Source organism: Xenopus laevis, chromosome 8S (assembly GCF_017654675.1).
Source record: "Xenopus laevis strain J_2021 chromosome 8S, Xenopus_laevis_v10.1, whole genome shotgun sequence".
NCBI classification, from domain to species: Eukaryota; Metazoa; Chordata; class Amphibia; order Anura; family Pipidae; genus Xenopus; species Xenopus laevis.
Genome location: NC_054386.1, coordinates 5,014,946 through 5,041,992, shown reverse-complemented (window position 1 = coordinate 5,041,992; position 27,047 = coordinate 5,014,946). Strand labels below are relative to the sequence as shown.

The window sequence follows — 27,047 nt, the reverse complement described above, 5'->3', positions numbered from 1 at the left end:
CTATCCTAACAAACAGAGACAGCATCTAGAGCGGTTTACTCAGGTATGGTAAAGCATTCTGCAGAATAAATATAGCATCCTAGCTTGCACTATTGTGGCTAATCTATTGGCAATAAATTGTCTTGGAGCTTTCCTTCTCCTTTAAATACTTTGACCAGGGTACAGAATTTAGAGGTTGTTTGCTGGTACTGTACTGCCCTTATGCCAACAACAGTGATATACTCTGCACTTGCCCATAGCATGAAAGATGTTTACCCCTCCAGCGCAGAAAGGACGACCAATCCAAATAACTGCCTCTTTGGGGTAAGATGATAAAAATGTTGAATTCTTTGATTTTCCACAGTGCAGGAAGCAAATGCTCTTCTTTATTTGCTTGGATACAGTTGTGATGGGGAATTTAGACCCTGGGGAATGGATAGTCATGAGGGTTAAATATAAAACTGGTGGAATGCCAATTGGTCCATGAATGGCTGTACAAGGTAGTCCGTGGCAAAATAAAATACAAGTCCAAAAGTTATAGAGATGGGGAGAGCAGGCAATGCTTTCTTGAAGATGGCAAGTAGAAGTAGCGTAAGGCAAAGGCCCTGCAAAAGAGAATCTCATTAGCAATAATCTTTTATTCCAGGGATGTAAAAATACAGGATTTACCTGTTTTCTGTCAGGCTACAGATAAAATTGTCTCTAGCAGGGGGCACTTTTGAACAATTGCACTTTTGCTACATTTGTAAATTAGGCTTTTTCGCATTGGGCAGTTTGTTTTTCTGGCGTCACCAGTCCCTTATTATTACTAAACAGTAACGGAATAGAGTAGATATTTTTCACACAAACACAACTATATGAAAGAGATGCATGCCACCAAACCTATCAAAAAACCAGTGTATATTGTATGTCTGGCCACTGTTTGCTCCAGCTCCCTTAAAGGAGAACTAAAGCCTAACTAAAGAAGTAGATAGAAATGTTGTACATGATGTTTTGTGCTTCTGTACCAGCCCAAACAACCACAGCCCTTTAGCAGTAAAGAATCTGTCTCCAAAGATGCCCCAGTAGCTCCCCATCTTCTTTTCTGCTGATTCACTGCACATGCTCTGTGCTGCTGTCACTTACTGAGCTTAGGGAGCCACTCACAATATACAGTACACATAGAATAGAAATGTCACAATATAAGGCTGATTATTAATTAATACACATAATTACTACATGGCAGCACAGAAACCAGTGCAATTGAATAATCAGCAAACCTGTAGCATCAGCTTATATTACAGCCAGGGAAGCTCATTTTCTGCTGGATAATTAGTGACGAGCCCTAAGCTTAGCTTCTCAACAGCCAATCAGAGCCCACTGAGCATGTGAGTGTCACAGACACTTTCCAAGATGGTGACCCCCTGTGACAAGTTTGAAGTCCTGGATCATTGCTGCTATTGACAAGCTCAAACTTTAGCCTCGTGCAATAAGTTCAGTATTTAAAATATGGCATTTTAAGCCCTACTGATTTTTAGGTTTTAGTTGTAGTAATGTAGCAACCCCATGTCTTTCTTATTCTTACTCACAATCAGTATGGCCACAAAACAAGCTAGGGTAGTGTTCCAGTCTCCGCTAGCAGTGGCAGATGCCTTCCCAACAAGTACACTGTAGAAAATGAAGTCTCCCAGTCCAAGTTTCACTCCCCCTGAAATAAAGAAAGTTATAAAATTGAATTTAGGAATGCATGACCACAGGATCACAGAAGTATAGCCTATTCCTACACAGGGCCGCTTCTGCCATGAGGCAAGGTGAAACCCTTGCCTCAGGCGGCAGCGAGCGGCCAGTTACAAGGGGCGGCAAAAAGCCGCCTCTTGTAACTTTAAGAGCCAAACTTCCGGTTTTTAACCCGGAAATTCGGCTCCGCTAGTGCAAACAGCGCTCTAGCGCTCAATGCACTAGTGATACTGCCCCCTGAAACCCGCTCCGACGCTAATTTTTAAGCGCGGAGCGGGAGAGGAGGGGGGCGGCATCTGGGCTGCTGCCTCAGGCGGCAGCAGCCCCAGAATCGGCGCTGTTCCTACATTAGCTCTGCAACTAGAAAATGCACAGCTGGATATCTAGTCTTCTAAGGAATAAAGCTGTGAACCAATGAAGAATTCTGGAAGGAAATGCACCCCAAACAGATGTATAGAGGTGGAGGGTCAAAATATGAAGTGAAGAAGAGTGTTATTAAATGTAATAACACTGTAATAACACCGTTTCATTGTAGTCCTTAATAGGCAGGTATTTTTTTTTTCTCCCAGAATTTATGCTGTTTGGATGCCAGCCCTTCGGAAATGAAAAAAAAATCTGGGCACTGCTGTAGTTTAGTTTATTTTTGAGTGTCTAGCCTTTGGGCTAGCTAGGAAAGCCCTCATGTCAAGCAAGAACACCTCTTTTAAATCAGACTTTTTTCTATATAAATGTATATAGTTAAAGGCATACCGTCATGTTTATGTTCAAAATGCATCAGTTAATTGTGCTGTTCCAGCAGAGTTCTGCACTAAAATCCGTTTTTCAAGAGAGCAAATATATTTTGAAATTTAATTTTGAAATCTGACATGGGGCTAGACATATTGCCAGTTTCCCTGGTGCCCCCAGTCATGTGACTTGTGCTCTGATAAACTTCAGTCACTCTTTACTGCTGTACTGCAAGTTGGAGTGATATCAACCCCCCCCCCCGCTCAAGGGAACTATTTTATTAAGCCATAAGGAAGAGCATATAATTTGCATATAATTATAATTTGCAGCCTTGTCTGTTATTCTCCAGAGTCAATGCAGTGGTGTACTCACAATCCTCTCTACATTCCAGTGATAATGCTGAGGACCGTGAGACTGCTCACAAAGCAGACTCTAGCTACATACCCCTCAGGGAAAGTTCCTATTCAAACATGCGTCTTGTCTTGAACATGCCCTAGAGTACTGATCAGATGAAGCAAATTTATTCAGGATAAAAGTTCAGATGTCTCACTGATATGACATTAATAAACCTGTATATTAATTGACCCGTAAAGAATCACTGTTGTGTGCAAGGCACTGTGGAAAATGAAGTCTTGGCCGGAGTAGAACGGACTACACAGATAATTATTTCAATTGTACACGTAGTCAGGATCAACAGTGCTTTTAAAAGCAATTACATTTACATATAACATAAAGGGGCCCATTTACTGAGCTCGAGTGAAGGAATAGAGGAAAAAAACTTCGAATTTCGAATGTTTTTTTTGGCTACTTCGACCTTCGATTCGAACTAAAAATTGTTCGACTATTCGACAGTCGAAGTACTGTCTCTTTAAAAAATTCTTCGACCCCCTAGTTCGCCTCCTAAAACCTACTGAGGCCAATGTTAGCCTATGGGGAAGGTCCCCATAGGCTTCCTAACAATTTTCTGATCGAAGGATATTCCTTCGATCGATGGATTAAAACCCTTCCAATCGTTCAATTCGAAGGATTTAATCGTTCGATCGAACGATTGTTTCTTCGATCGTAAGAATAGCGCTAAATCCTTCGACTTCGATGGATTTCAATTCGGCAGTCGAATATCGAGGGTTAATTAACCCTCGATATTCGACCATAAGTAAATTTGCCCCTAAAATCATTGTAATTGTGTGATGTATGTAAGAAATTAGAATTACAAACGTAGCATAAACTTTACTTTCTTTGTACAAAATGTTATATTTGAGTTTCAACCATTTTGATATGAAATAGTAAGTTATGTCAACACTTGGAGGGGTTGAACTTGATGGACTTTGTCTTTTTTCAACCCAATTTAACTATGTAACTATTTAACTATGTAACTTATTTTTGTTTTGAAATAGAACTGCTCAATACATTCCTACAGCTGTTCGAAAATTACAAAGATTAATAAGAGTGAGTCTATGAACAGCATATGAATTGTTTTATTGACTCTTATTAAACGAGATGAGCTGCATCCCATTGGTGTCAACATTCTAATAAATAAAAGGATTGGCAATTCTGTAGAACCCCGATTTTATGTTTGTATGGAATGGACCCAATTTTTTGGGTCCCCCACTGGCAAACTGCGTTCTTTCTTTCCTAGATTTTACAATTTCCCAGAATATATGCTGTTTTGACATGGTCCCCTGGCAAAGTAAAATCAGCATTCTACTTGCATGATGAAAACATAATTGTGTCTCTTTATAGGTCCCTGGTGAGGCCTCATCTGGAGTATGGGGGCAGTTTTGGACTCCAGTCCTTAAGAGGGATATAAATGAGCTGGAGAGAGTGCAGAGACTAAGTGCAACTAAACTGGTTAGAGGGAGGGAAGAGTTAAATTATGAGGGGAGACTGACAAGGTTGGGTTGTTTTCTCTGGAAAAAAGGCGCTTGTGAGGGGACATGATTACACTTTACAAGTACATTAGAGGACATTATAGTCAAATAGCAGGGGACCTTTTTACCCATAAAGAGAATCACGTACCAGAGGCCTCCCCTTCAGACTAGAGGAAAAGAAGTTTCATTTAAAGGAACAGAGCAGGGGGTTCATCACAGTGAGGACAGTGAGGTTGGGGAATGCACTGCCGGGTGATGTTGTGATGCCGATTCTGTTAATGACTATAAGAGGGACTTGGATGATTTCTTGGACAGACATAATATCAAATATTCCACACAGAAATGGAGTGCTCAAACCTTGTGCACAATCCTTTTGGATCAGGTGCTTAGCAGTGATTAGCCCAACCTGCCTCGGGTCAAGGGAATACTATGCATTATCCAGTAACTGCAGCACTCTGATGATTATTCCATATTGTAATTTTATTGGCTCATTAGCTCATGTAGACAGAAATGGCCCTTTTTGTCTACAAGAGCTAATGAGCCAATAAAATTACAATATGGAATAATCATCAGAGTGCTGCAGTTACTGGATAAGACATAATATCAAAGGCTGTTGTGATACTAAACTCTATAGTTAGTATAGATATGGGTATATATAATGTATGTGAAAGTAAGGAGGGGTGTGTGTATGGATGCTGGGTTTCCATTTGGGGGGTTGAACTTGATGGATCTTTATCTTTTTTCAACCCTATTTAACTATGTATATTTGGTATATCACTACAGGGAATAACTTCGAGTATTACCATTCTTTTATAGAAAATACCTACACTACTGCATCCTAAAACGACGATGACATGCACTTACTCTCTTCAGGGTCTTCACTGGGGGGGCTATTGCTCGGAAGAGCCTGGATGGCAGCTCTTGATTCTGGAGTAGAATTAATTGCTCCAATCTGTGCATTCCTGTGTTCCTCCCAAGCTGTATCAAAGCCACCGTTATCATCTGAAGCTGCAGAATCACTCCTTGGCTGAGCAGTTGGAGCTTTGGACATGAGCATAGATAAAAAGCAGATAATTCAGTGTCATCATTACAGACATTAAGTCACCTGCTAGCTATGCTATCAAAGTCCAAGGAGTTTCTACAGAAGTGCCCTGGTAGTGCAGGGTGGGCTTTAACAATTTTAGGACAGTATTAGATGCAGTTAGATATTTAGACAGGACCACATGCATTGGATCAGCCCATACAGTGGTTATAGCCATAATTTATAAAGCGATTGACTTTGATGCTGGTTGAGCATTGTTGTAAGATTAGAAAGCTGGGCAGCAAGGAAATATAGGAACAAGTCAAAAAGTACCAATCCCCTTTATCCTGTGGTCTCGTCATGGTTAACATTTTCAGCCTAGTTCTGTTTTCAAGAAGTATGCTTTAACGGAGAAGGAATGTCATTTACACACAGGGATGCCAAAAGTTAGGCATTTGTATTTACTTACCTGACACTTTTGGCACCCCAAGTGTAACAACACTTTCCTTCTCCTTTAACCAATGTTATCTACAGCAAACTATGTAGCATAACATACAAAAATAAGACTTATCGGTTGTATAGTGTTGAACAGATCTAATAATAATAAGTCCAGGGTGAGATGATGAAACAGTACTATAACACACACACAATGTCATTCCTTCTATCTTACAGAATGTACAACTTTCAAGCAGCACATATCCTTATTCAGTGTGCCTAGCCCTAAAGCAATGTATCTTTTAAAGGGATACTGTCATGGGAAAAAAAAAATTTTCAAAATGAATCAGTTAATAGTGCTGTTCCATCAGAATTCTGAAAAGAGTGATTGAAGTTTATCAGAGCACAAGTCATGACTTGGGGCAGCTGGGAAATTGACAATATGTCTAGCCCCATGTCAGATTTCAAAATTGAATATAAAAAAATCTGTTTACTCTTTTGAGAAACGGATTTCAGTGCAGAATTCTGCTGGAGCAGCACTATTAACTGATTAATTTTTTTCCCATGACAGTATCCCTTTAAGCCTACAGCAATATGTTTGAGGCTGCTGGAGACTTTACTTTGCTCATTGCTCCGGAAGTATAAAACCCAAATATGATTATATTTACAATTTTTTTTACACATTGCTTGTTTTTATCTAAGTGTACTGGCCCATTAAATTAGAACACAAACGCCGAGTGCATGTTGTACACCTACCTTGTGTGTTGTATGTTTTCATCGAGGCACTTTGCTTTGAACCTGGATCTCCATCTGCCATGTTCACTAACCACATCATTGTAGCTGTCGATGAGAACATTCTTTTAGTTCAGGATACATGGAACATAAGTAGGTACGAAGAATTGCATTTTAGTATGAACACCTTGCCATTCTGAGAATCTGAAACTACCCTTCATATTTTATTTATTGCATTTTCATAAAGGTTTGCTATTGGATTTTGCCTTGACCCTGTCAACCAGGTAAAACTCTGATCACCATGGTCTTCATCATACCCAGAGGTAAGCATGTCCCTTGAAAAAGCAAGCAAGGCTTAGAACAGACTCCTCTCATTCCATATATTGATGTATTCCTAATCCATAGCTCACAGTAGGCTGAGCAGGGCCGGATTTCAATATGCTGCGCTCCTAGGCCCCACCACTGTTTACACATGACCCCATGCTCACAATCCTCGCACCAATCAGCTGCCTGCAGAATTCTTCTGCTTCTTCTGGCCCATTGCGCTTTCTTCCACTGACTGGGACTGGGTGGAAGATTCAAAACCACAATCAAAATCTTCCGTCCCCAGTGGTGATATATGTTTTCGATTTCTATATCAGTCCAAGGCAACCACAGCTCTTTAGAAGGAAAGGTCTATGCTTAGAAGATGCCTCCAGTAGCTCACCATCCTCTGTCCTGCTGATTTATATCAGATCTCTTTCTGATGTCACTGCTGATTTATAGCACATTTCATGCTGATGTGTCCCTTACCTGAGCTTAAAGATATACAATATACAACATATATACAATATAATACTTATGATGCAAGACTGATTCATAATTTAAACTTGCATTAGATGGCAGTAATTAATAATATGGTAAACACTGTATATTATAATATCATGTATAGATAGATTATATATATATACACACATATATATATATATATATATATATATATATATATATATATATATATATATATATATATATATATACACACACACATACATATATATATATATATATATATATATATATATATATATATATATATACACACGCACACATATATATATACACACATATATACATATATATATATATACACACACACATATATATACACACACACATATATATACACACACACATATATATACACATATATATATATATACACACACACACACACAATACCCAGTCATGTAGCATGAGCTTCTACGACAGAAGTAACCTTACTTTCTGCTAAAGTTTTGCTGAACCAGAACAATAATAATTTAATAATCAGCAATATAGCATCATCTTCTACAACAGGCAAATCCTATTTTCTGCTTGATTTGGGATGACCCCTAATCTTAAATTGAGCATGTGCATCACGGACAGTCCTAACAAAACTGAAGATGGGACACTCCTCTGACAACTTTGAAGACCTGGATCATTACTGTTATAGAGATGCTGAACCTTTGTGTTGGTTCAATGAGTTCAGTATATAAAATACAGCATTTCTATCCATATTCATTTTTAGTTTTCCTAAACTAAAGTGAATGTTCTCGGTTCAAGAAATGCACTGCAATTTCCTTAAAGGAGAAGGAAACCTAGTCGGCGCAAAAACCCTCCCCCCCTCCCGTGTGTTGCCCACCCTCCCTCCTCCCCCCTGGCCTACCTGTCCCGCTGGGCAAATGCCCCTAACTTGTTACTTACCCTTCTGCGCAGGTCCAGTCCACGGAGTTCACAGACGCCATCATCTTCCACACGATCTTCTTCCTGCTTTGAACGGTGTTTTGGCGCATGCGCAGTAGGATCATTTCGCCGGTACCGATCTACTGCGCATGCGCCAAAAGTCACGAAGTTTTCCGATTTCACTTCGTGACTTTTGGCGCATGCGCAGTAGATCATACATGCAAAATGCTCCTACTGCGCATGCGCCGGTCAAAGCAGGAAGAAGATCGATTGGAAGAAGATGGCGTCGGTGAACTCCATAGACTGGACCTGCGCAGAAGGGTAAGTAACAAGTTAGGGGCATTTGCCCAGCGGGACGGGTAGGCCAGGGGGGAGGAGGGAGTGTGGGCAACACAAGGGAGGGGGGGAGGGTTTTTGCGCCGACTAGGTTTCCTTCTCCTTTAAACAAGAAGCAGTTGTTTTAAAGGGGACCTGTCACCTACACATAAAAAGTTGTGTCATAAAAGACGTTTGCAAATTAAACATGGAACCCAAATTCTGTTTTTCATTAAAGCATCCATACCTGTTATAAAGGTGTTTAAATATTTTAGCTGTCAAATATTACTTGCCCCGCCTCTATGCTGGGGCAGTCAATTACTTTCACTTTCCATTCAGCACTTCCTAGATGTCACTGCTCTCCCCACATTCCCCCTTCCTCCTAACACTTTTTAATTGTGTAGGGCACTGTATTTGGGCATCAGGTCCCCCATTCTGGTGTATACACAAGATTTTGAGGTGATACAAAACTTGTCTTAACAACAGTGTCCACAAAATGGCTCCTGTCTGTCTACTGTGATTGTGTAATTCCAAGGCTGAAGGAAACAAAATGTAAATAATAAATGTACTTAAGACATGAAGTATCACAACTACTCACAAGAATAAATTAATGCTGGAAAAAGGGTTTCATTTCTCTCCTGAGCAGTCTCAACCAGCATACGTAAAGGGCCTTTTGGAGACAGGACAGCAACGAGATCTAAAAAGAAAGAAAAAAATAGATTTAGACTGAAAATCATATTCACAAAAGCTAAACTTTGCTCAATAATAATGAGATCATTTCTAGATCAAATGGTTTCTACTTACCATAAACAGATATCACTGCTAAAATGAGCCAAGTTGTCCACTCAGGAAGGTATTTAATAAACACCAAAGCCATAAGAGCACTAATCATGATGAGATAGGCTTGCTGTAGGAGAAGGGGTCCCTTCCAGTGAATGCATATCATTCCTACTACACCAAAATTCCAGATCATTAAAGCCAGAGTGATGTAATCCATAGCCACGTTATAGGTTTTAAGCACTTCACTAAAAAAAACAAAAACAAAAAAAAAAAAATATAGGACCTCATTACACAGGAACTGCAGATAACTTTTATAAATATAAACCTTGTACACTCTTTGCCTATATGAACAAAGACATACATGTTGTTAGACTGATGACTATACTGACATACAGGGTTAGTATGTGAATTTTTTGTTTAAATTTAAAGTTCTTGTATAAAGGGCATGTTTGTATGTGCAGTCTATGGCTATCCCTCTTTTTGGGATTTTTGGGAAAGCAGCACACCTATGTTATATAATAGACTTACTGAAGAAAATGCTTCTCATTCAATTTTCAATGCAGCGATGCTCAGTATTAATTCAGTAACATTTAATTTGCTGAACATACATAATACATGGGATCACGTGGGAGCTGGTGCAGAAAAATAATTCACCCTCTTTGCTGATAGGAGTGTTGAGTACATGTTCTTCTTTAAGTCAACATTCAGTAGAATTGCCTATTCTTAGAAAATTTTCACTTGCTATTTTTCTGTGAGGCAACAAATTTACAGTTAAAGGGGACCTGTCACTCAGACATAAAAAGCGAATATAAAAAAGTCCTTTTCAAATTAAACATAAAACCCAAATTCTTTTTTTTATTAAAACACCTATACCTGTTATAAACTTGTTTAAAAATCTCAGCTGTCAATCACATCTTGCTTTCCCCTCTTCTATGCCTTAGGCATAGAAGCGGGACAGGCAATTACATTCACTTTTGATCCTGCAGTTCCCACATTCCCCCTCCCTCCTCACCAACTAATTGTGAAGCCATTCTATGGCAACTCTATGTGGAGGCAGCCATATCAGGTCATTTTGCCTGGTCATGTGCTTTCAGAAAGAGCCAGCACTTTAGGATGGAACTGCTTTCTGGCACGCTGTTGTTTCTCCTACTCAATGTAACTGAATGTGTCTCAGTGGGACCTGGATTTTACTATTGAGTGCTGTTCTTAGATCTACCAGGCAGCTGTTATCTTGTGTTAGGGAGCTGCTATCTGGTTACCTTCTCACTATTCTGTTGTTAGGCTGCTGGGGGGGGAGGGAGAGGGTGATATCACTCCATCTTGCAGTACAGCAGTAAAAAGTGACTGAAGTTTATCAGAGCACAAGTCACATGACTAGGAACAGCTGGGAAACTGACTATGTCTAGCCGCATGTCAGATTTCAAAATTAAATATAAAACAATCAGTTTGCTCTTTTGAGAAATGGATTTCAGTGCAGAATTCTGCTGGAGCAGCACTATTAACTGATGTGTTTTGAAAAAATACCTGTGTGACAATTCTTTTCAATTCCCCCCCTTTTTTTCCCACCTTTTTCCCTTCTTCCTTTCTGTACCCCATGCATATTTTCTGATATACAAGGTTCAATAAAAAATGTATTGAAAGAAAGTGTATATAAGCAGCATGTGTTCTTCTGTTTTACTATATACTTACCCAAGGTATATATAAGAGAAGAAAAAAAGCAATAGAAGGGAAGATATGATGAGCCAGCCGTGGATGACCTACATGCAGAAAAAAAAAAAAAAAAAGAAATGAAACTACATTAGTATTTAAATACCTGGCTGGTAAAAATTCCGGTTGATCCCAATGTTATTAATAGGGAATAAAGATAAATATATAGGAAGGTCAGTGATTCCAATGTTATTAATAGAGAATAAAGATAAATATATAGGAAGGTCAGTGATCCCAATGTTATTAATAGGGAATAAAGATAAATATATAGGAAGGTCAGTGATCCCAATGTTATTAATAGGGAATAAAGATAAATATATAGGAAGGTCAGTGATCCCAATGTTATTAATAGGGAATAAAGATAAATATATAGGAAGATCAGTGATCCCAATGTTATTAATAGGAAATAAAGATAAATATATAGGAAGGTCAGTGATTCCAATGTTATTAATAGGGAATAAAGATAAATATATAGGAAGGTCAGTGATCCCAATGTTATTAATAGGGAATAAAGATAAATATATAGGAAGGCCAGTGATCCCAATGTTATTAATAGGGAATAAAGATAAATATATAGGAAGGCCAGTGATCCCAATGTTATTAATAGGGAATAAAGATAAATATATAGGAAGGTCAGTGATCCCAATGTTATTAATAGGGAATAAAGATAAATATATAGGAAGGTCAGTGATCCCAATGTTATTAATAGGGAATAAAGATAAATATATAAGCCGGTATTTTGTTTCCAGAAAAGTTGGCAACCCTAGCTACAGTTCTCACATAATCACGTTAATCAGCATTCTTACTGTAGGGTTATTTCTGTATGTGTTCAAAATTGATCATGCAGCATTTCTCGCTGCGCCATGACTCAGTTAGAATACATGAAGCCCTGGGGTTAAAAAAAAAAAAAAATTGAACAGTTCTGGTAAAGATGCTTTTGGCAATGAGAGAGAATTTATATGCTGCAACTGAAAACAACTTAACCCGCTGGAACCTGTATTAACTTACTGGAAAGTATTTAAAGGTGAGAAATGTAATATCGGGCTGTGTATTTGATCACTGATACAATAAAGTAGTGATGTGCGGGTCAGCCCTATAGCTGCAGGTCAGGTGGGTTCGGGCTGACCTCGCACTCCTCCTCGCGGGTGGGTTGAGCTCTTCCTCTGCTCTCCCCATCCGCCCCCGTCAAATGCTGGCTTCCGACTTCCGGGTTTATCTTTTATAGACGCGGCACCTGCTCGCTCCGCCACTTTTGTGACATCATCAGAGTGGGTCTATAAAAGCAACGCGGAAGTCGGATGCGGGCGGGCGCAGGCCAAAGGAGGGCGGGTTAGGGTCGGCCACACATCACTTCTATAAAGATATCAATTTCACTTAAAATAATGATTTTCTTTGATGCAAAATATTAGCCTAAAAACATTTTTCAATGAATATCTTAACTTGCTAATGCCAGTGACCAACTTTAGGTCACACACGTGAACCACATTAGTCAGGCAAAATTCAGTGAAGTATATTGTTTGTTCACTGAATCTTCCCTGAAAAGCTCAACTGTGTGACTTTGTGACATTGGATCCAGGGGCTGCTGCCAATGCCGCCCCCCTCTCCCGCTCTGCTCTTAAAAGTTTAGCATCGGAGCGGGTCAAAGGGGGCGGCATCGCGAGCGCTTACTGCACTAGCAGAGCCAGATTTACTGTTTAAAAAACTGAAATTAGGCTCTTAAAGTTACAGGAGGCGGCTTTTTGCCGCCCCTTGCTCACCTTGCCTCATGGCAGGAACGGCCCTGATTGGATCAATATGATATAATCTCTTCAGATAAACAGTCAGAGCAATCTAAATCACACTGAGTGCAGAACTTTGTACGCTCTATAACTACATAGTGACTAATATACGCCCTATTGTAAAATGTAACAATATCATGTCACCAAGCATTCCATGACCAAAATAAAGGCATGAAGTCAAATATCGAGTGCTTTCATACCGTTCATAGAACTCCATGGTAACTTCTGTCATATTTTACAACATGGTATTTATTATTATGTACAGATAACATATAGACACATAGGGGGGAATTCACAAAAGTGCCGATATTGAGACAAAATAAAAGTGGAGATAAAAGTGTGGGATTTCCACCAAATTCACAAATCTCCACTTTTGTGAATTTGTCTTTCAAACAGACAGTTTCTAGATTTTGTCTTTTGCACAACATTTTAAAGACATTTTTTCTGAATTTGTCTTTAGCTCTTACTACACCTGTCATCAAATTGGATTTTTTGGGAGAGGGGGGTTTATTTTACCTAGGACTATTATACGTTGTTTTTTAAATTACGTTTGTGTAATTCCAATTCTGTAACAAGATACAAAGGTCTAAATACAAGAAATGCTATTTTGCATAATATAAGGATTTGTATCAGATTAAGTAAAATAATGCAAGTGTTAGTTAAAAACTCTTTACATATTAAATTGTATAAAATACACTTTTTTGAGTAATCCGTGTTTTAATTGTTTTGTTAATGAGGATCCGAGGACTCGTGCGTTCGGATCTTTGCGTCTATGGCCAGCATAAGACAGAAACTTGTGCCCTGACTATGAGATGCTAATCCCTATAAATATGATAATAATTCCCTCAATTAGAATTGATCTGACACATGGGGATGAGTTATACTGAGCTTTACTTTATAATGTCGGGGGAAAATGTCGTTTTTGCACCATTTTTATGTCGTTTGAAAGACAAATTCATAAAAGTGTCTGTAAACAGTCTTTCTTTCACTAAAATATGAAAAGTGGAGGTTGAGTCGGAATTTGGCGGATTTCTATTTATGAATATGAAGAAAGTATTTTACCACCACTTTTACTCCAGAAATGGGCTCTCTCCATTTATGGGAATTCCCCCCATAGAATCAGATCATGGTCTGACAAAAACATAAAGACACATAAAAGTGTTTTCACCTTATAGCATCTGTATTTGTACAGAACCACCAGCAGTATGGTCATAACTATAATTACACTGATCATTATGGCCGCATTGAGTATGGAGTTCAGGGCTCTCTGTCCAACGCTATCTGTGTCTTCTGTGAATGGGGTGTAGATTCTACAGTAGAAGGGAGAAACAAAGGAGAAAAAATATAATATGAACATTATGGGGTGTAGATTCTACAATAGAAGGGAGAAACAAAGGAGAAAAAAAGAGAATATAAATGCACTTCCATATTCCTTGACCGGTTAATTTCTTTACAATTATTGTTTATTTTATTTATATTGTTTATTTTTTATTATCGCAAGGCAGACTCTCTAGGAATGTGTTCAACATCAAGTTCTGCAGAAGTGCATGCAAACCCTGTGATATTCTGAGAACTGCCTATAAACTTGTGGCATCGGAAAGTAATTATTCTCACTCTTTAAATTTCCCATGATCTGCACTCACCGGCATTTATTTAAACATTTAAATTCAATGCATTTTTTTTTTTAAATAAATCCCTACAGATGATTAGTAACTCCTTGAAAGGAAACGAGTAAGTGTAAATTATTCACAAATAAAAACATGAGAACTTTATAGAGCCTGCCAATGTAATCTGCATGACACCTTCTGGTAAGAGATCGTTACTGCATATAATGTGTAATAATGACTAACTAATCTTATTAAAAAAAAAACATATTGCTTATTATATAAATCACTAAGTCCAGTCAAAATGTTGCTTATTATAGATTGATCTATTCCATGCTAAAAGTGAATGTAAAGGGAAACTTTTTATTATCTTATAACATGAAAATGAAATGTGTTTCTCCATCCATCTTGGAAACTGGGCGACTCCTTGTTTTTCTACAAAAGAAAGCACTTTCCCTAGCCACTGCCCCATAGATAGGCCACTTCTTAGTTTGACTTTATACCCCCCCCCCATGAGGATAATCAAAACTAAAGATAGCTGATAAAAGCTGCTGACAGACCGAGTCGGCAGCTTATTGGCCCGTGTATGGGGCCCCCCGAGGGCTTCCCCGATCGAGATCTGGCCGAAAGTCGGCCAGATCTCGATCGGATGGGACTAAAAATCCCATTGGATCGCGACCGCATCTGTTCGTTGATGCCCGCGATCCAAATGCCCGTTACCATTTGTTAGGATCCGATCATTGGGCCCTAGGGCCCGCGATCGGATCAGCCCGATATTGCCCACCTCAAGGTGGGCATATCGGAGAGAGATCAGCTCGTTTGGCGACATTGCCAAACGAGCGGATCTCTCCGTGTATGGCCACCTTAAGAAAGGGGAAAAAAATCTCAGCCTTTGATAAATCTGCTCTGTGTTTAAAAACAGAAAAACTACCGGCCAACAAAAACAAATGTGAATTGAAATATACAGTCACTGGTTGGCAATTTACTCTTCTGAGCCCAGGGTACTTTTAAGCAGCCAACCTAATCCCCTGTGCCAAATTAGGCTTGCTGCATGTATAGTATCGAAATGGTAAGTAAAGTTTTCTACTACTCATTAGGGATGCACTATTTTTGATTCGGCCGTACCCCCGAATCCTTCTTACAAGATTTGGCTGAATACCGAACCTAATCCTAATTTCTTATGCAAATTAGGGGTGGGAAGGGGTAAAGATTTTTTACTTCCTTTTTTTCTTACAAAATGTCACACGATTTCCCTTCCCGCCCTTTATTTGCATATGCAAATTAGGATTCGGATTCAGTTCGACCGGGCAGAAGGATTCGCCGAATCCGAATCCTGCTGAAAAAGGCCGAATCCTGGCCTAATCCCAAACTGAATCCTACCCGAATCCCGAACTGAATCCTGGATTCGGTGCATCCCTATTACACATGCCCCAAGTTTGACTATGGGGATGTCTGAAAAACAAGGTGAAGATGGTGTGGTGACCTACATTTTTCACGGAAGAGAAGCACCGGCATGGGGGAGTCTAGTTTTCATTGGCCCTTCAATTGTGGTGCTTTTATAAACTATAGGATGTGATCGGAAAATAGAGTGATAAAGTAAGACTGTTGACCTTTAATGTCAGCTGTTATTCCTAAACCTTTAGCACAGGGGTACCCAAAAGGTAGATCGGGATCTACCAGTAGACCTTTAGCTGGTGATCAGTAGATCTCAAGACACTGTCTAAGTCTTGAGATCTAGAGCTTGTCTAAATCACCCTTCTGTTTAATTCAGATATTTACTCTGTTAAGGTTACATAAGAAATACCGTATATACTCGAGTATAAACCGAGTTTTTTAGCCCCCAAAATATGCTGAAAAACTCTACCTCGGTTTATACTCGGGTCAAGCGCAAAAATGGTAGCCGGTGCCTTAGAATAGTAGCCGGCGCCTAAGAATATTCGCCGGTGCCTTAGAATAGTAGCCGGCGCCTAAGAATATTCGCCGGCACCTTAGAATATTCGCTGGCGCCTAAGAATAGTCATCCAAAAACGAGATTGAAACTTACCAGAAGCTGCTGCATTTCTCACCCTCGGCTTATACTCGAGTCAATAAGCTTTCCCAGTTTTTGGAGGTAAAATTAGGTACCTCGGCTTATACTCGGGACGGCTTATACTCGAGTATATACGGTAGTAAATAATTATTATTATAATAATAATAATAATAAAATAATATCATAATAATAATAATAAATAATAAAATTCTTAAATATAGCAATATAACTTTACCCATAAATCAATATAATAATTAAGCAATACAAAATGCTAACAATGCTATTATGGATGTAGATCATAATGGGACAACATCACTAAAAGTGGACCCCGCATTAATAAACTATGGGCACTCCTGCTCTAGCATGTCTAAGATGAAACTATTCAAAGACAAATTATAAAAGGGTACTCACAGCTGCCCATCATAGCGTGTGTAAAAGCCGACAGACTTGATGGTTGCAACAACCACCACCATGCACAGTGTAACAGGGACAAAAAGCATGATTACATGCTTGGCTCCATATTTCAAGGTGAGTTCTTCATCTTCTTCCTCGTCCTGTTCCAGTACTTGCTGGGAGCTGCTTTGTGTCTGCCCGTTGCTCTGAGACTCTGAGTGCTCATTGCTTCTTCTTTCATTGGTGTCATTCTGAAAGACACGTGCGAAAATGAGTGGAGTTGTACAATTCAATTCTTCGGTGTGGGCACAATCAGGGGCAATCCCAGTCGCAAACCCAGTTTACGGTGCCCTGATGTGCAGCAATTGTTTACAGAATCTGCATTATAGCCAATAGCTGTTCACTGGGAATAAATGTATATCCACTGACCAGATCTACTACTGTGTGTTCAGCTTTATTATTCACTGATTCCACAAATTGGAGGACTGCATTATATCTTTGAATTCGGCGCCAGCTATCCGCCTTCAGCATGAACAGCCCACTTCTTATGGAAGTCACCTAAAAATGTGAAGGGCCAATGATGTGCTTAAAGGAGAACTAAACCTTAAAAATGAATGTGGCTAAAAATGCCATATTTTATATACTGAAGTTTCAGCTTGTCAATAGCAGCAATGATCCAGGACTTCAAACTTGTCACAGGGGGTCACCATCTTGGAAAGTGTCTGTGACACTCACATGCTCAGTGGGCTCTGATTGGCTGTTGAGAAGCTAAGCTTAGGGCTCGTCACTAATTATCCAGCAGAAAATGAGCTTCCCTGGCTGTAATATAAGCTGATGCTACAGGTTTGCTGATTATTCAATTCTGATGCTAATTGCACTGGTTTCTGTGCTGCCATGTAGTAATTATGTGTATTAATTACTAATCAGTCTTATATTGTGACATTTTTATTCTATGTGTACTGTATATTGTGAGTGGGTCCCTAAGCTCAGTAAGTGACAGCAACACAGAGCATGTGAATCAGTGAATCAGCAGCAAAGAAGATGAGGAGCTACTGGGGCATCTTTGGTGACACAGATCTTTACTGCTAAAGGGCTGTGGTTGCCTTGGGCTGGAACAGAATCCCAAAACATCATGTACATCATTTCTAGCTACTTCTTTAATTAAGCTTTAGTTCTCCTTATAAAAAAAAAAAAATGAATGAGGATGCAACCATAGTCTGTCGCACAGCTAGTGTAGTCGTTGCTACTTTCAGTTGGCTAGACATAGTTTTCCTTTATTTAAAGGAAAGCTAAAGCTTAACTTTAAGCAGGTACAGTAAGTATATAAATTACTGTATTCTGTATTTGTTTTGAGGGTTGAGTTCTCCTTTAAATGAGGCAAGTAAACTATCATTCCCCCACAGATCCAAGTGGCAGTGACTATGGCCCTGTGGGAGAGAAGACAGGCTGCTGTGAAATGTGAATAAATTGTTCCCTGCCTTTTGAATACATAAACATGCTCACATGAATACTTTTGTGCCAAAATCTGCCGTGTGTTCATGCACAGGTGGAAGGACTCTGGGGAAAATGCAATGTGTGACACAAGCCTTAAAAACAGTTTGCAGAATCGGATTCTTTCTGTATCTGTTACTAAGCACCAATAGGAAACTAAATGTTTGATAGAAAGCTTGAAAACATTTCATGGGTTGATTGATGAAAGAACCAGGATAAGCCCTTGTTGTCTAAGGGTAGGACTCCACTGAATTCTGCACCGAAATCCATTTCTCAAAAGAGCAAACAGATTTTTTTATATTCAATCTTGAAATCTGACATGGGGCTAGACATTTTGTCAATTTCCCAGCTGCCCCTGGTCATGTGACTTGTGCTCTGATAAACTTCAATCACTCTTTACTGCTGTACTGCAAGTTGGAGTGATATCACCCCCCTCCCTTTTCCCCCCAGCAGCCAAACAAAAGAACAATGGGAAGGTAACCAGATAGCAGCTCCCTAACACAAGATAACAGCTGCCTGGTAGATCTAAGAACAACACTCAATAGTAAAAATCCATGTCCCACTGAGACACATTCAGTTACATTGAGAAGGAAAAACAGCAGCCTGCCAGAAAGCATTTCTCTCCTAAAGTGCAGGCAAAAGTCACATGACTTGGGGCAGCTGGGAAATTGACAAAATGTCTAGCCCCATGTCAGATTTCAAAATTGAATATAAAAAAATCTGTTTGCTCTTTTGAGAAATGGATTTCAATGCAGAATTGCTGGAGTAGCACTATTAACTGATGTGTTTTGAAAAAAAAAAAAACATGTTTTCCGATGACAGGATCCCTTTAAGGTGAACAGCAATGTATTACAGCTGGAATGCATTAAACGCTAATCTGCCTGTCCTTGTTTAGAAATGGACATTTTTTTTTTGTGACAAATTGGGTTTGCGTTGCTCAGTTAAGCTAAAACGGCGTTAGGTAACAATTACTTATATCCGTTTGCATGAAGCTCAAGCACTTTCTCTTTGTGCCGCCCCATAAGAGGCATTAAGCATAAACTATTTACTATCTCAGAGTCTAACGTATCAAAAGTCCTTAACCGGTTTAAAAGCAATGACTAGAATTTATTGAAAAACAAAAAAATACAGGCACAACACTGATTACTTACAGGCTGCAGTAAAAGCAGTGGAACTAACTCCTCCACGTCTGACATCGAGTTAACATGAAGTTTGGGAGGAAGTTAGAGAAGTGCCTGCCCCTTGTGCACAACTATGATAAGGGCTCTGGGAGAGAACTGAAGCTTTAAAGCATTGATCTATAGTTAAGTATTAACCATAAGGGAAGCTCTGCAAATGTGAATGAACTTTATTTTGTATATAAGGGATACTGTCATGGGGAAAAAAACTATTTTCAAAATGAATCAGTTAATAGTGCTGTTCTAGCAGAATTCTGCGCTGAATTCCATTTCTCAAAAGAGCAAACAGAATTTTTTATATTAAATTTGACATGGGGCTAGACATATTGTCAATTTCCCAGCTGCCCCTGGTCATGTGACTTGTGCCTGCACTTTAGGAGAGAAATGCTTTCTGGCAGGCTGCTGTTTTTCCTTCTCAATGTAACTGAATGTGTCTCAGTGGGGCATGGGTTTTTACTATTGAGTGTTGTTCTTAGATGTACCAGGCAGCTGTTATCTTGTGTTAGGGAGCTGCTATCTGGTTACCTTCCCATTGTTCTTTTGTTTGGCTGCTGGGGGGGGGGGAAGGGAGGGGGGTGATATCACTCCAACTTGCAGTACAGCAGTAAAGAGTGATTGAAGTTTATCAGAGCACAAGTCACATGGCTTGGGGCAGCTGGGAAATTGACAATATGTCTAGCCCCATGTCAGATTTCAAAGTTGAATATAAAAAAATCTGTTTGCTCTTTTGAGAAATGTTAAGGCAGAAGGAGCCCCCCTATAAGATATATTGGATCTAACTGTCACTGAATATCTTACACCCAACTGCTGCATGAAGACAGAATGAAGAGAAACAGATGCTGAGAGAGGAATAGTGAAGATAAACTTGATTATTTCAAAAACAATGCAGAATATTTAATTGATTGTATTTAGAAAGTTTCGTATTTCATGCTGAAGCTTATATTACATTTAAATTTTAATTTTCGCAATAGTGCCCCTTTAAGCCCCCCAATATAAGCATCAGAGGGTAATTCCTCAAAGCTGCTGCCCTAGGCACTTGCCCTTAGGTGCCCATTGATAAATTTGACCCGGCTGCTTGCTGGTATTATATTACCCACGAGAAAGGTCACAACACGTGATCAAAACACTGGACTTCATTTCTGGAAAAGCAAGGTTTTTTTTATTTATTTTATATATGAACATACCTGTAGTTTTCCCACTAGCTTTTATGGTGCAGTTTATGAAAATGCTTATACTAAATTGCTATAGAATACTTATTACAGTTTTGCTAATGAAGGTGAATTTCCCTTTAAGCTGCAAATCAGTTTCCCCAAGAGACATGCTTATATTAAAGTTACATTTGTATCTCTGCTTATCCTAAATTGTTATAAATGTATCTAAGTGCACCTGCCACATATTCTGGGCTTTCTACCAAAAGCAAATTAAGTTTTAGAAACATTGTATCTTTTTCTGGCCGTTCAGTGCAGGAGATCAAAGAGAAAGTGGGGACATTTCATTAACAAACCCGGGACTGTGGGCTGAGCTGTCAAAATCAAGACTGTCCCGCGAAAAATGGGACAGTTGGGAGTTATGTATTTTTTTGCCCTACGAAATAACTCAAGGAACAGTTTTTACATGTACAGGATGATATAAACCGTATTTCAGATCACTGATAAACAGTACGTACCATATTAGCTGGCGGTTGTCAGTGAAATCTTCTGTCACGTGACTCTGTTGAAGCTGCGTTTAAAGATAGTTCAGTCATTCAGGTACAAGTTATAAAGAAAGTGTCTTAACGCTTATTAAAGTTTAAACTGTAATTAAAGTTAGAAAGAAAATTAAAGGGATCCTGTCATCGGAAAATATGTTTTTTTCAAAACACATCAGTTAATAGTGCTACTCCAGCAGAATTCTGTACTGAAATCCATTTCTCAAAAGAGCAAACAGATTTTTTTTTATTCAGTTTTGAAATCTGACATGGGGTTAGACATTTTGTCAATTTCCCAGCTGCCCCCAGTCATGGGACTTGTGCCTGCACTTTAGGAGAGAAATGCTTTCTGGCAGGCTGCTGTTTTTCCTTCTCAATGTAACAGAAGGAGTCTCAGTGGGACCTGGATTTTTACTATTGAGTGTTGTTCTTAGATCTACCAGGCAGCTGTTATCTTGTGTTAGGGAACTGCTATCTGGTTACCTTCCGATTGTTCTGTTGTTAGGTTTCTGGGGGGGCAATGGGAGGGGGTGATATCACTCCAACTTGCAGTACAGCAGTAAAGAGAGACTGATGTTTATCAGAGCACAAGTCACATGACTTGGGGCAGCTGGGAAATTGACAATATGTCTAGCCCCATGTCTGATTTCGAAATTAAATATAAAAATATTTGTTTGCGCTTTTGAGAAACGGATTTCAGTGCAGAATTCTGCTGGAGCAGCACTATTAACTGATTCATTTTGAAAAAAATTTTTTCCCATGACAGTATCCCTTTAAAGTAACTCTGAACTTTATGAATTAAGAGGCAAGAAACCGCTATAACGGCACAAGAGAGACTTGTCTGGATACTTATTACCCTATGGCACAAGTTGGGAAGTAAATAAGCCGGTGACCTGGAAATCATCTTCAATGGTGGCTAAGGACACCAGAACTAGTACAGAAATAGATATAAACCAGTTTCAAATGAATAAGAGGGAGACAAACTGCTCCATAATAATCATACCGCCTCTACTTTCTGATGAAGAGGAGCACACATTTGTATTCTCATATTTGTATGCATGAATCCAAGTAACTGACCTAATGAAAAGTGACTTTATGCTATAGTTTCTTTGGTAGGTTTGTATAAAAAACAAAAAAGCAGATCCTGATGGTGAAGCTTTTTACAGAAACATCCAAAGATTAGACGTTCTGTACCGTTGATGATAACTTTACAGACTGAACTATTAAAGGCTGTAGATTATAATTAGAAACATATCCAAATAATCATACCGGTTCCTCATCATTTTTCAGGAACATTAACCTTCTGGTTTCAAAGGCCTGAGGCATTTGCGCATTAATGGGGCCATTTGACGCCTCTCTGAGGTCTAAAATCCTTTTGTTTAATACAGGAAATCTGATTTTGTCACACATTTCAGCACCGAGCTTTAGTGGCGGTTAACTGTAAACTGGTACGGACACACAATCTATTAAAAATCAGCAGGAATGTCTCAGTATTGCTAGGAATGAAGGGATACAATATACTGTTTCTGCCCTCTATGAACCCCAGCCTAGCAGTACCTCTAGTCACACCAATCCCCCGTCCCCCAAAAAATAACTTCCTTTTGTGGACTGGAGGCATAGTTTGGAGTTTAAATATAAAAAGTACTTCAGCCTAATAAAAATGCTGCTCTCACTGTTACCAATCTGGAAGATACCAATTGACAATCCCACAAAACGAACGGCAAACCTGTGCCGCAACATCCTGGCAGGAACACCCTTTACATTGGCTCAAGCGCCATGGACAGAATACATACAGTTGTGCTCATAAGTTTGGCAGAATTTATGATTTCTTAAAGGAGAACGAAAGGTTAAAACTAAGTAAGCCTTATCAGAAAGGTCTATATAAATACACCAATAAACCCTCAAAGTAGTGCTGCTCTGAGTCCCCTGTCAAAAGAAACAGCACATTTCTTTCCTTCTATTGTGTACTCATGGGCTTCTGTATCAGACTTCCTGTTTTCAGCTTAAACCTCATTGCCCTGGGCTTGAGCATGCTCAGTTTGCTCTTGTCCCCCTCCCTCCCTTCTCTGCTGTAATCTGAGCCCAGAGCTATAAGTGAGCAGGGAGAGACTCAGGCAGGAAGTGATGTCACACCAAGCTAATATGGCAGCTGCTATCCTAAACAAACCGAGAGCTTCTAGAGCTTTTTACTCAGGTATGGTTAAACATTCTACAGAATAAATATAGCATTCTAGCTTGCACTATTGCAGCTAATCTATTGGCAATAAAATCCCTCCGTAGCTTTCCTTCTCCTTTAACCATCCCATTAGGGATGCACCGAACCCAGGATTCGGATTTGGCCGAATCCTTCTGCCCGGCCGAACTGAATCCGAATCCTAATTTGCATATGCAAATTAGGGGTGGGATGGAAAGGAAGTAAAAATGTTTCCCCCCTTCCCACCCCTAATTTGCATATGCAAATTAGGGTTCGGATTTGGTTTGGTATTCAGCCAAATCTTTCACAAAGGATTCGGGGGTTCGGCTGAATCCAAAATAGTGGATTCGGTGCATCCCTACAAACTACCCTGATCAAAAGTTTCCATACCCTGGTGATTTGGCCTGATAACATGGACACAACTTGACACAAAAGGGTTAGAATGACTATTAAAGGTAAACTATCTTCCTTTGTGATCTGTTTGCTTTTAATTAGTGGCTGTGTATAAAAGGTCAATGACTTTCTGGACTCCTGACAGACCCTTGTATCTTTCATCCAGTGCTGCACTGATGATTTTTGAATTCTAGTAAGACGGGGACAGCCAATCACAGCCCTGCAGTCACACAAGCACAGACAGTCTTCAGTTCCCTATCAGGTCCTGCTAGATGCTGATTGGTTCCTGTCCTACAGTGCAGTGAGCGGAGTGCACAGCCTGGGAATTCAGGGATCAGGAAGTGGAAGAGAAGGGAGGGATTATTAGGGTTTTTGCAGAAATATTGAATAAATCAGCCTGAAACACTACTTTTTTTAATAACAATTCTTCTATATGTAAATGAGTATAATGCACTGGTACGTTCTTATTTTTTTACACAAAATGTCTAGGAAGGCCGGTATTTTTTTTCCAGTAAAGGTGGCAACCCTGGCTGTGACTCCTGAGACAATTTAGCAGGAGCCGGCGGATTTGCCAGACATGGAAAAGAACAGACGTCTGATTGGTCAGAACCCAAGAGCAGAAAGGAATAAACAAACATCCACTGCCATTAGTCTGAGTGTATAGTGGGACAGTGTTTAGAATAAAACAGGAATGTTCATTGGTTATTAGTGACTGAATTAAGTTTAATGTTTACAGGGAAGGGGCGACCCCTAGTCAGGGGGGACAAGTGTCCCGGGCATGAAGGGGGCCCGGCAGTGTTGCAGTTTTAAAAAAAGCCTGGCCCCCCTTGAGAGCGCCGAAGCCTGCGGCCATCCCGAACACCTGAAATGCTGAGAACAGCCGAAGGACCCGAAGCCACGAAAACAGCCGAAGTCCCGAAGCGGCGAAGAGACCCGAAGTCACGAAAACAGCCAAAATTCAAGTCCTGAATAGAGATGGGTGAATTTTTTTGCCCTGTTTTGCAGCAGAAATGACATCGATAGACTTGTGCGGCGTCAAAAAAAATGTATACGCCCATAGACTTTAATGGGCGTCGGCGACATTTCGCTGGCGGCAAATTTTTGGCGAAACGAAACAGGTCAAATTCGCCCATCCCTAGTCCTGATTTTTTTTTACTTGTAAGGGGAGCCCTGGCGCCAATGTTTTTTTTTTTTTAAACATTTTTGGGGCCCCAATTTTTTTGGGGCACCATTGTTTTTTTAAAAAAAAAAATATATATATATATTTTTAGAGGCCCCAAGTCTTTTTTAACTTGTAAGGGGGCCCTGACCATCAAAAGCTTTTTATAACTTGTGTATGGGGGGGGGTTACTTTTTTAGCGCTGATGTCTTTGTTGTCTATAGGCGAGATCTGGAGTTGGGCTTGGGTGGAGTGTGTGGGATCTGGGGTGGGGCTTGGCGGAGTGGGATCTGGGGCTTAAGAGGAGTGGGCGGGATCTGGGGTGGGTTGGGTGGAGTGGACGGGATCTGGGTGGGGTTTGGGTGGAGTGGGTGGGGCTTGTGTGGAGTGGGCGGGGTCTGGAGTTGGGCTTGGGTGGAGCTTGGGAGGAGTGGGCGGAATCTGGAGTTGGGCTTGGGTGGAGTGGGATCTGGGTGGGGCTTTGTGGAGTGGGTGGGATCTGGGTGGGGCTTGGGTGTAGTGGACGGGATCTGGAGTTGGGCTTGGGTGGAGTGTGTGGGATCTGGGGGTGGGGCTTGGGCGCTAATGTGGGCGGGGCTCAGGGGTGATTTCTAATGGCGGACCAGACCCTAGTCCAACCCTAGGATTCACTTGTCACACAAATGCCACTTATATATTGTGTCCATTGTTGTTACAGAGAATAAATAAAATGCAGCAAGAGAAGAGAAGGACAAGTAGCAGACTGGGACTGATAAGACTACAGGACACAAGTCAAGTAACATCATTGGTTTCCCTCGCTCGCTGCCCATCTGCAAAGGAAAATAGCGGTTTCCGGAAGACAAGAGAGACAATGGGAATGAATGGGCTCCGTGTGTCTCTCAGGTCGGTCTCATATGTCACAGCTCAGTGTTACATACACACCCGCTGCCCAAACACTCACCCGTTACTGATATCCGCGGCTCTCCACACACTATCTCTAAGGGTTCCACAATAATGTGCTACTTCCGGCTTCCCAGCCGAACCGGAAATTGTCACTCCTCACGGACACGATCGCCATTTTAGGTGCGCGTCACTCCCCACAGGACACAATTGCTTCTGCTGTTGCTTAGTGACGTGTACGGGCGGCTCGTGGGCGTCTGAACTAGAAGGGGGTGCGAAGGTCATGTGACAATTTGTGTTTAAAGGGATACTGTCATGGGAAAACATGTTTTTTTTCAAAACACATCAGTTAATAGTGCTGCTCCAGCAGAATTCTGCACTGAAATCCATTTCTCAAAAGAGCAAACAGATTTTTTTATATTCAATTTTGAAATCTGACATGGGGCTAGACATATTGTCAATTTCCCAGCTGCCCCTGGTCATGTGACTTGTGCTCTGATAAACTTCAGTCACTCTTTACTGCTGTACTGCAAGTTGGAGTGATATCACCCCCTCCCTTTTCCCCCCCAGCAGCCAAACAACAGAACAATGGGAAGGTAACCAGATAGCAGCTCCCTAACACAAGATAACAGCTGCCTGGTAGATCTAAGAACAACACTCAACAGTAAAATCCAGGTCCTTTCCTGGGGGGTCTTCTAGTTTACCGAGGAAAACAATATGTAATTTTTTTTCAGGAGAACCTAAGCTTTCCAAAGTTTTTGGAATAAAAAAACCCAAAACATTATGCAAATCAATAAAATAATCCAAGCAGCAGGTGCGCCATCCGATCAACAGTTTCAACGCAGGACAGACAGGAGAGTCCCCTTGACTCGTTGCCCAGGAGGCTGTCATTGCTCCTAACCCTCTGTATTAGTGACAAAAATGTCCTTGCCCATTAAGAGCCTTTGCCTGGCTGCAGCATCGGACTAGGGGGGCCCAGGACAGCCGTCTCCGTTCTCCACACCCCCCTGGACCGCAGCCACAAAGTCCCCTCTGCCCCTTCCTGCTCAAGCGGAAACCCCCTGCACATACCTTTTTCTTCTTGCAGGTGCGCCGGCAGCCGGTAGGGAGGTTGGAATCAATTGGTGATATGCAAGGAGCAGGTCTGACTGGGCCCCACTCGGTTTCCCAATCCGACCCTGCCTGCCAGCATCTATAAGATACCTACCTTGCAGGGAATGCGTTAAAATGTGCACCTTACTAGGACTCTATTAGGGGAGTCCATGTTTGCGCCATTGTT

At 40.4% G+C, this 27,047-nt stretch overlaps 1 protein-coding gene across 1 annotated transcript; it reads right to left on the bottom strand.

Moving 5' to 3' along the window:
• Nucleotides 1-343: 343 nt before the first annotated feature.
• psen1.S (presenilin 1 S homeolog) lies at nt 344-25,958 on the bottom strand. The gene is made up of 11 exons (XM_018232246.2): nt 25,830-25,958; nt 21,123-21,175; nt 16,806-17,038; nt 13,930-14,071; nt 10,966-11,033; nt 9,301-9,521; nt 9,095-9,193; nt 6,502-6,585; nt 5,154-5,330; nt 1,548-1,666; nt 344-584 (listed from the first exon to the last, which is right to left on the bottom strand). Exons 2-11 carry the CDS (start codon nt 21,123-21,125, stop codon nt 429-431), a joined length of 1,302 nt encoding a protein of 433 aa, XP_018087735.1. The 5' UTR covers nt 21,126-21,175; nt 25,830-25,958; the 3' UTR covers nt 344-428.
• Between the last annotated feature and the right edge of the window lie 1,089 nt (nt 25,959-27,047).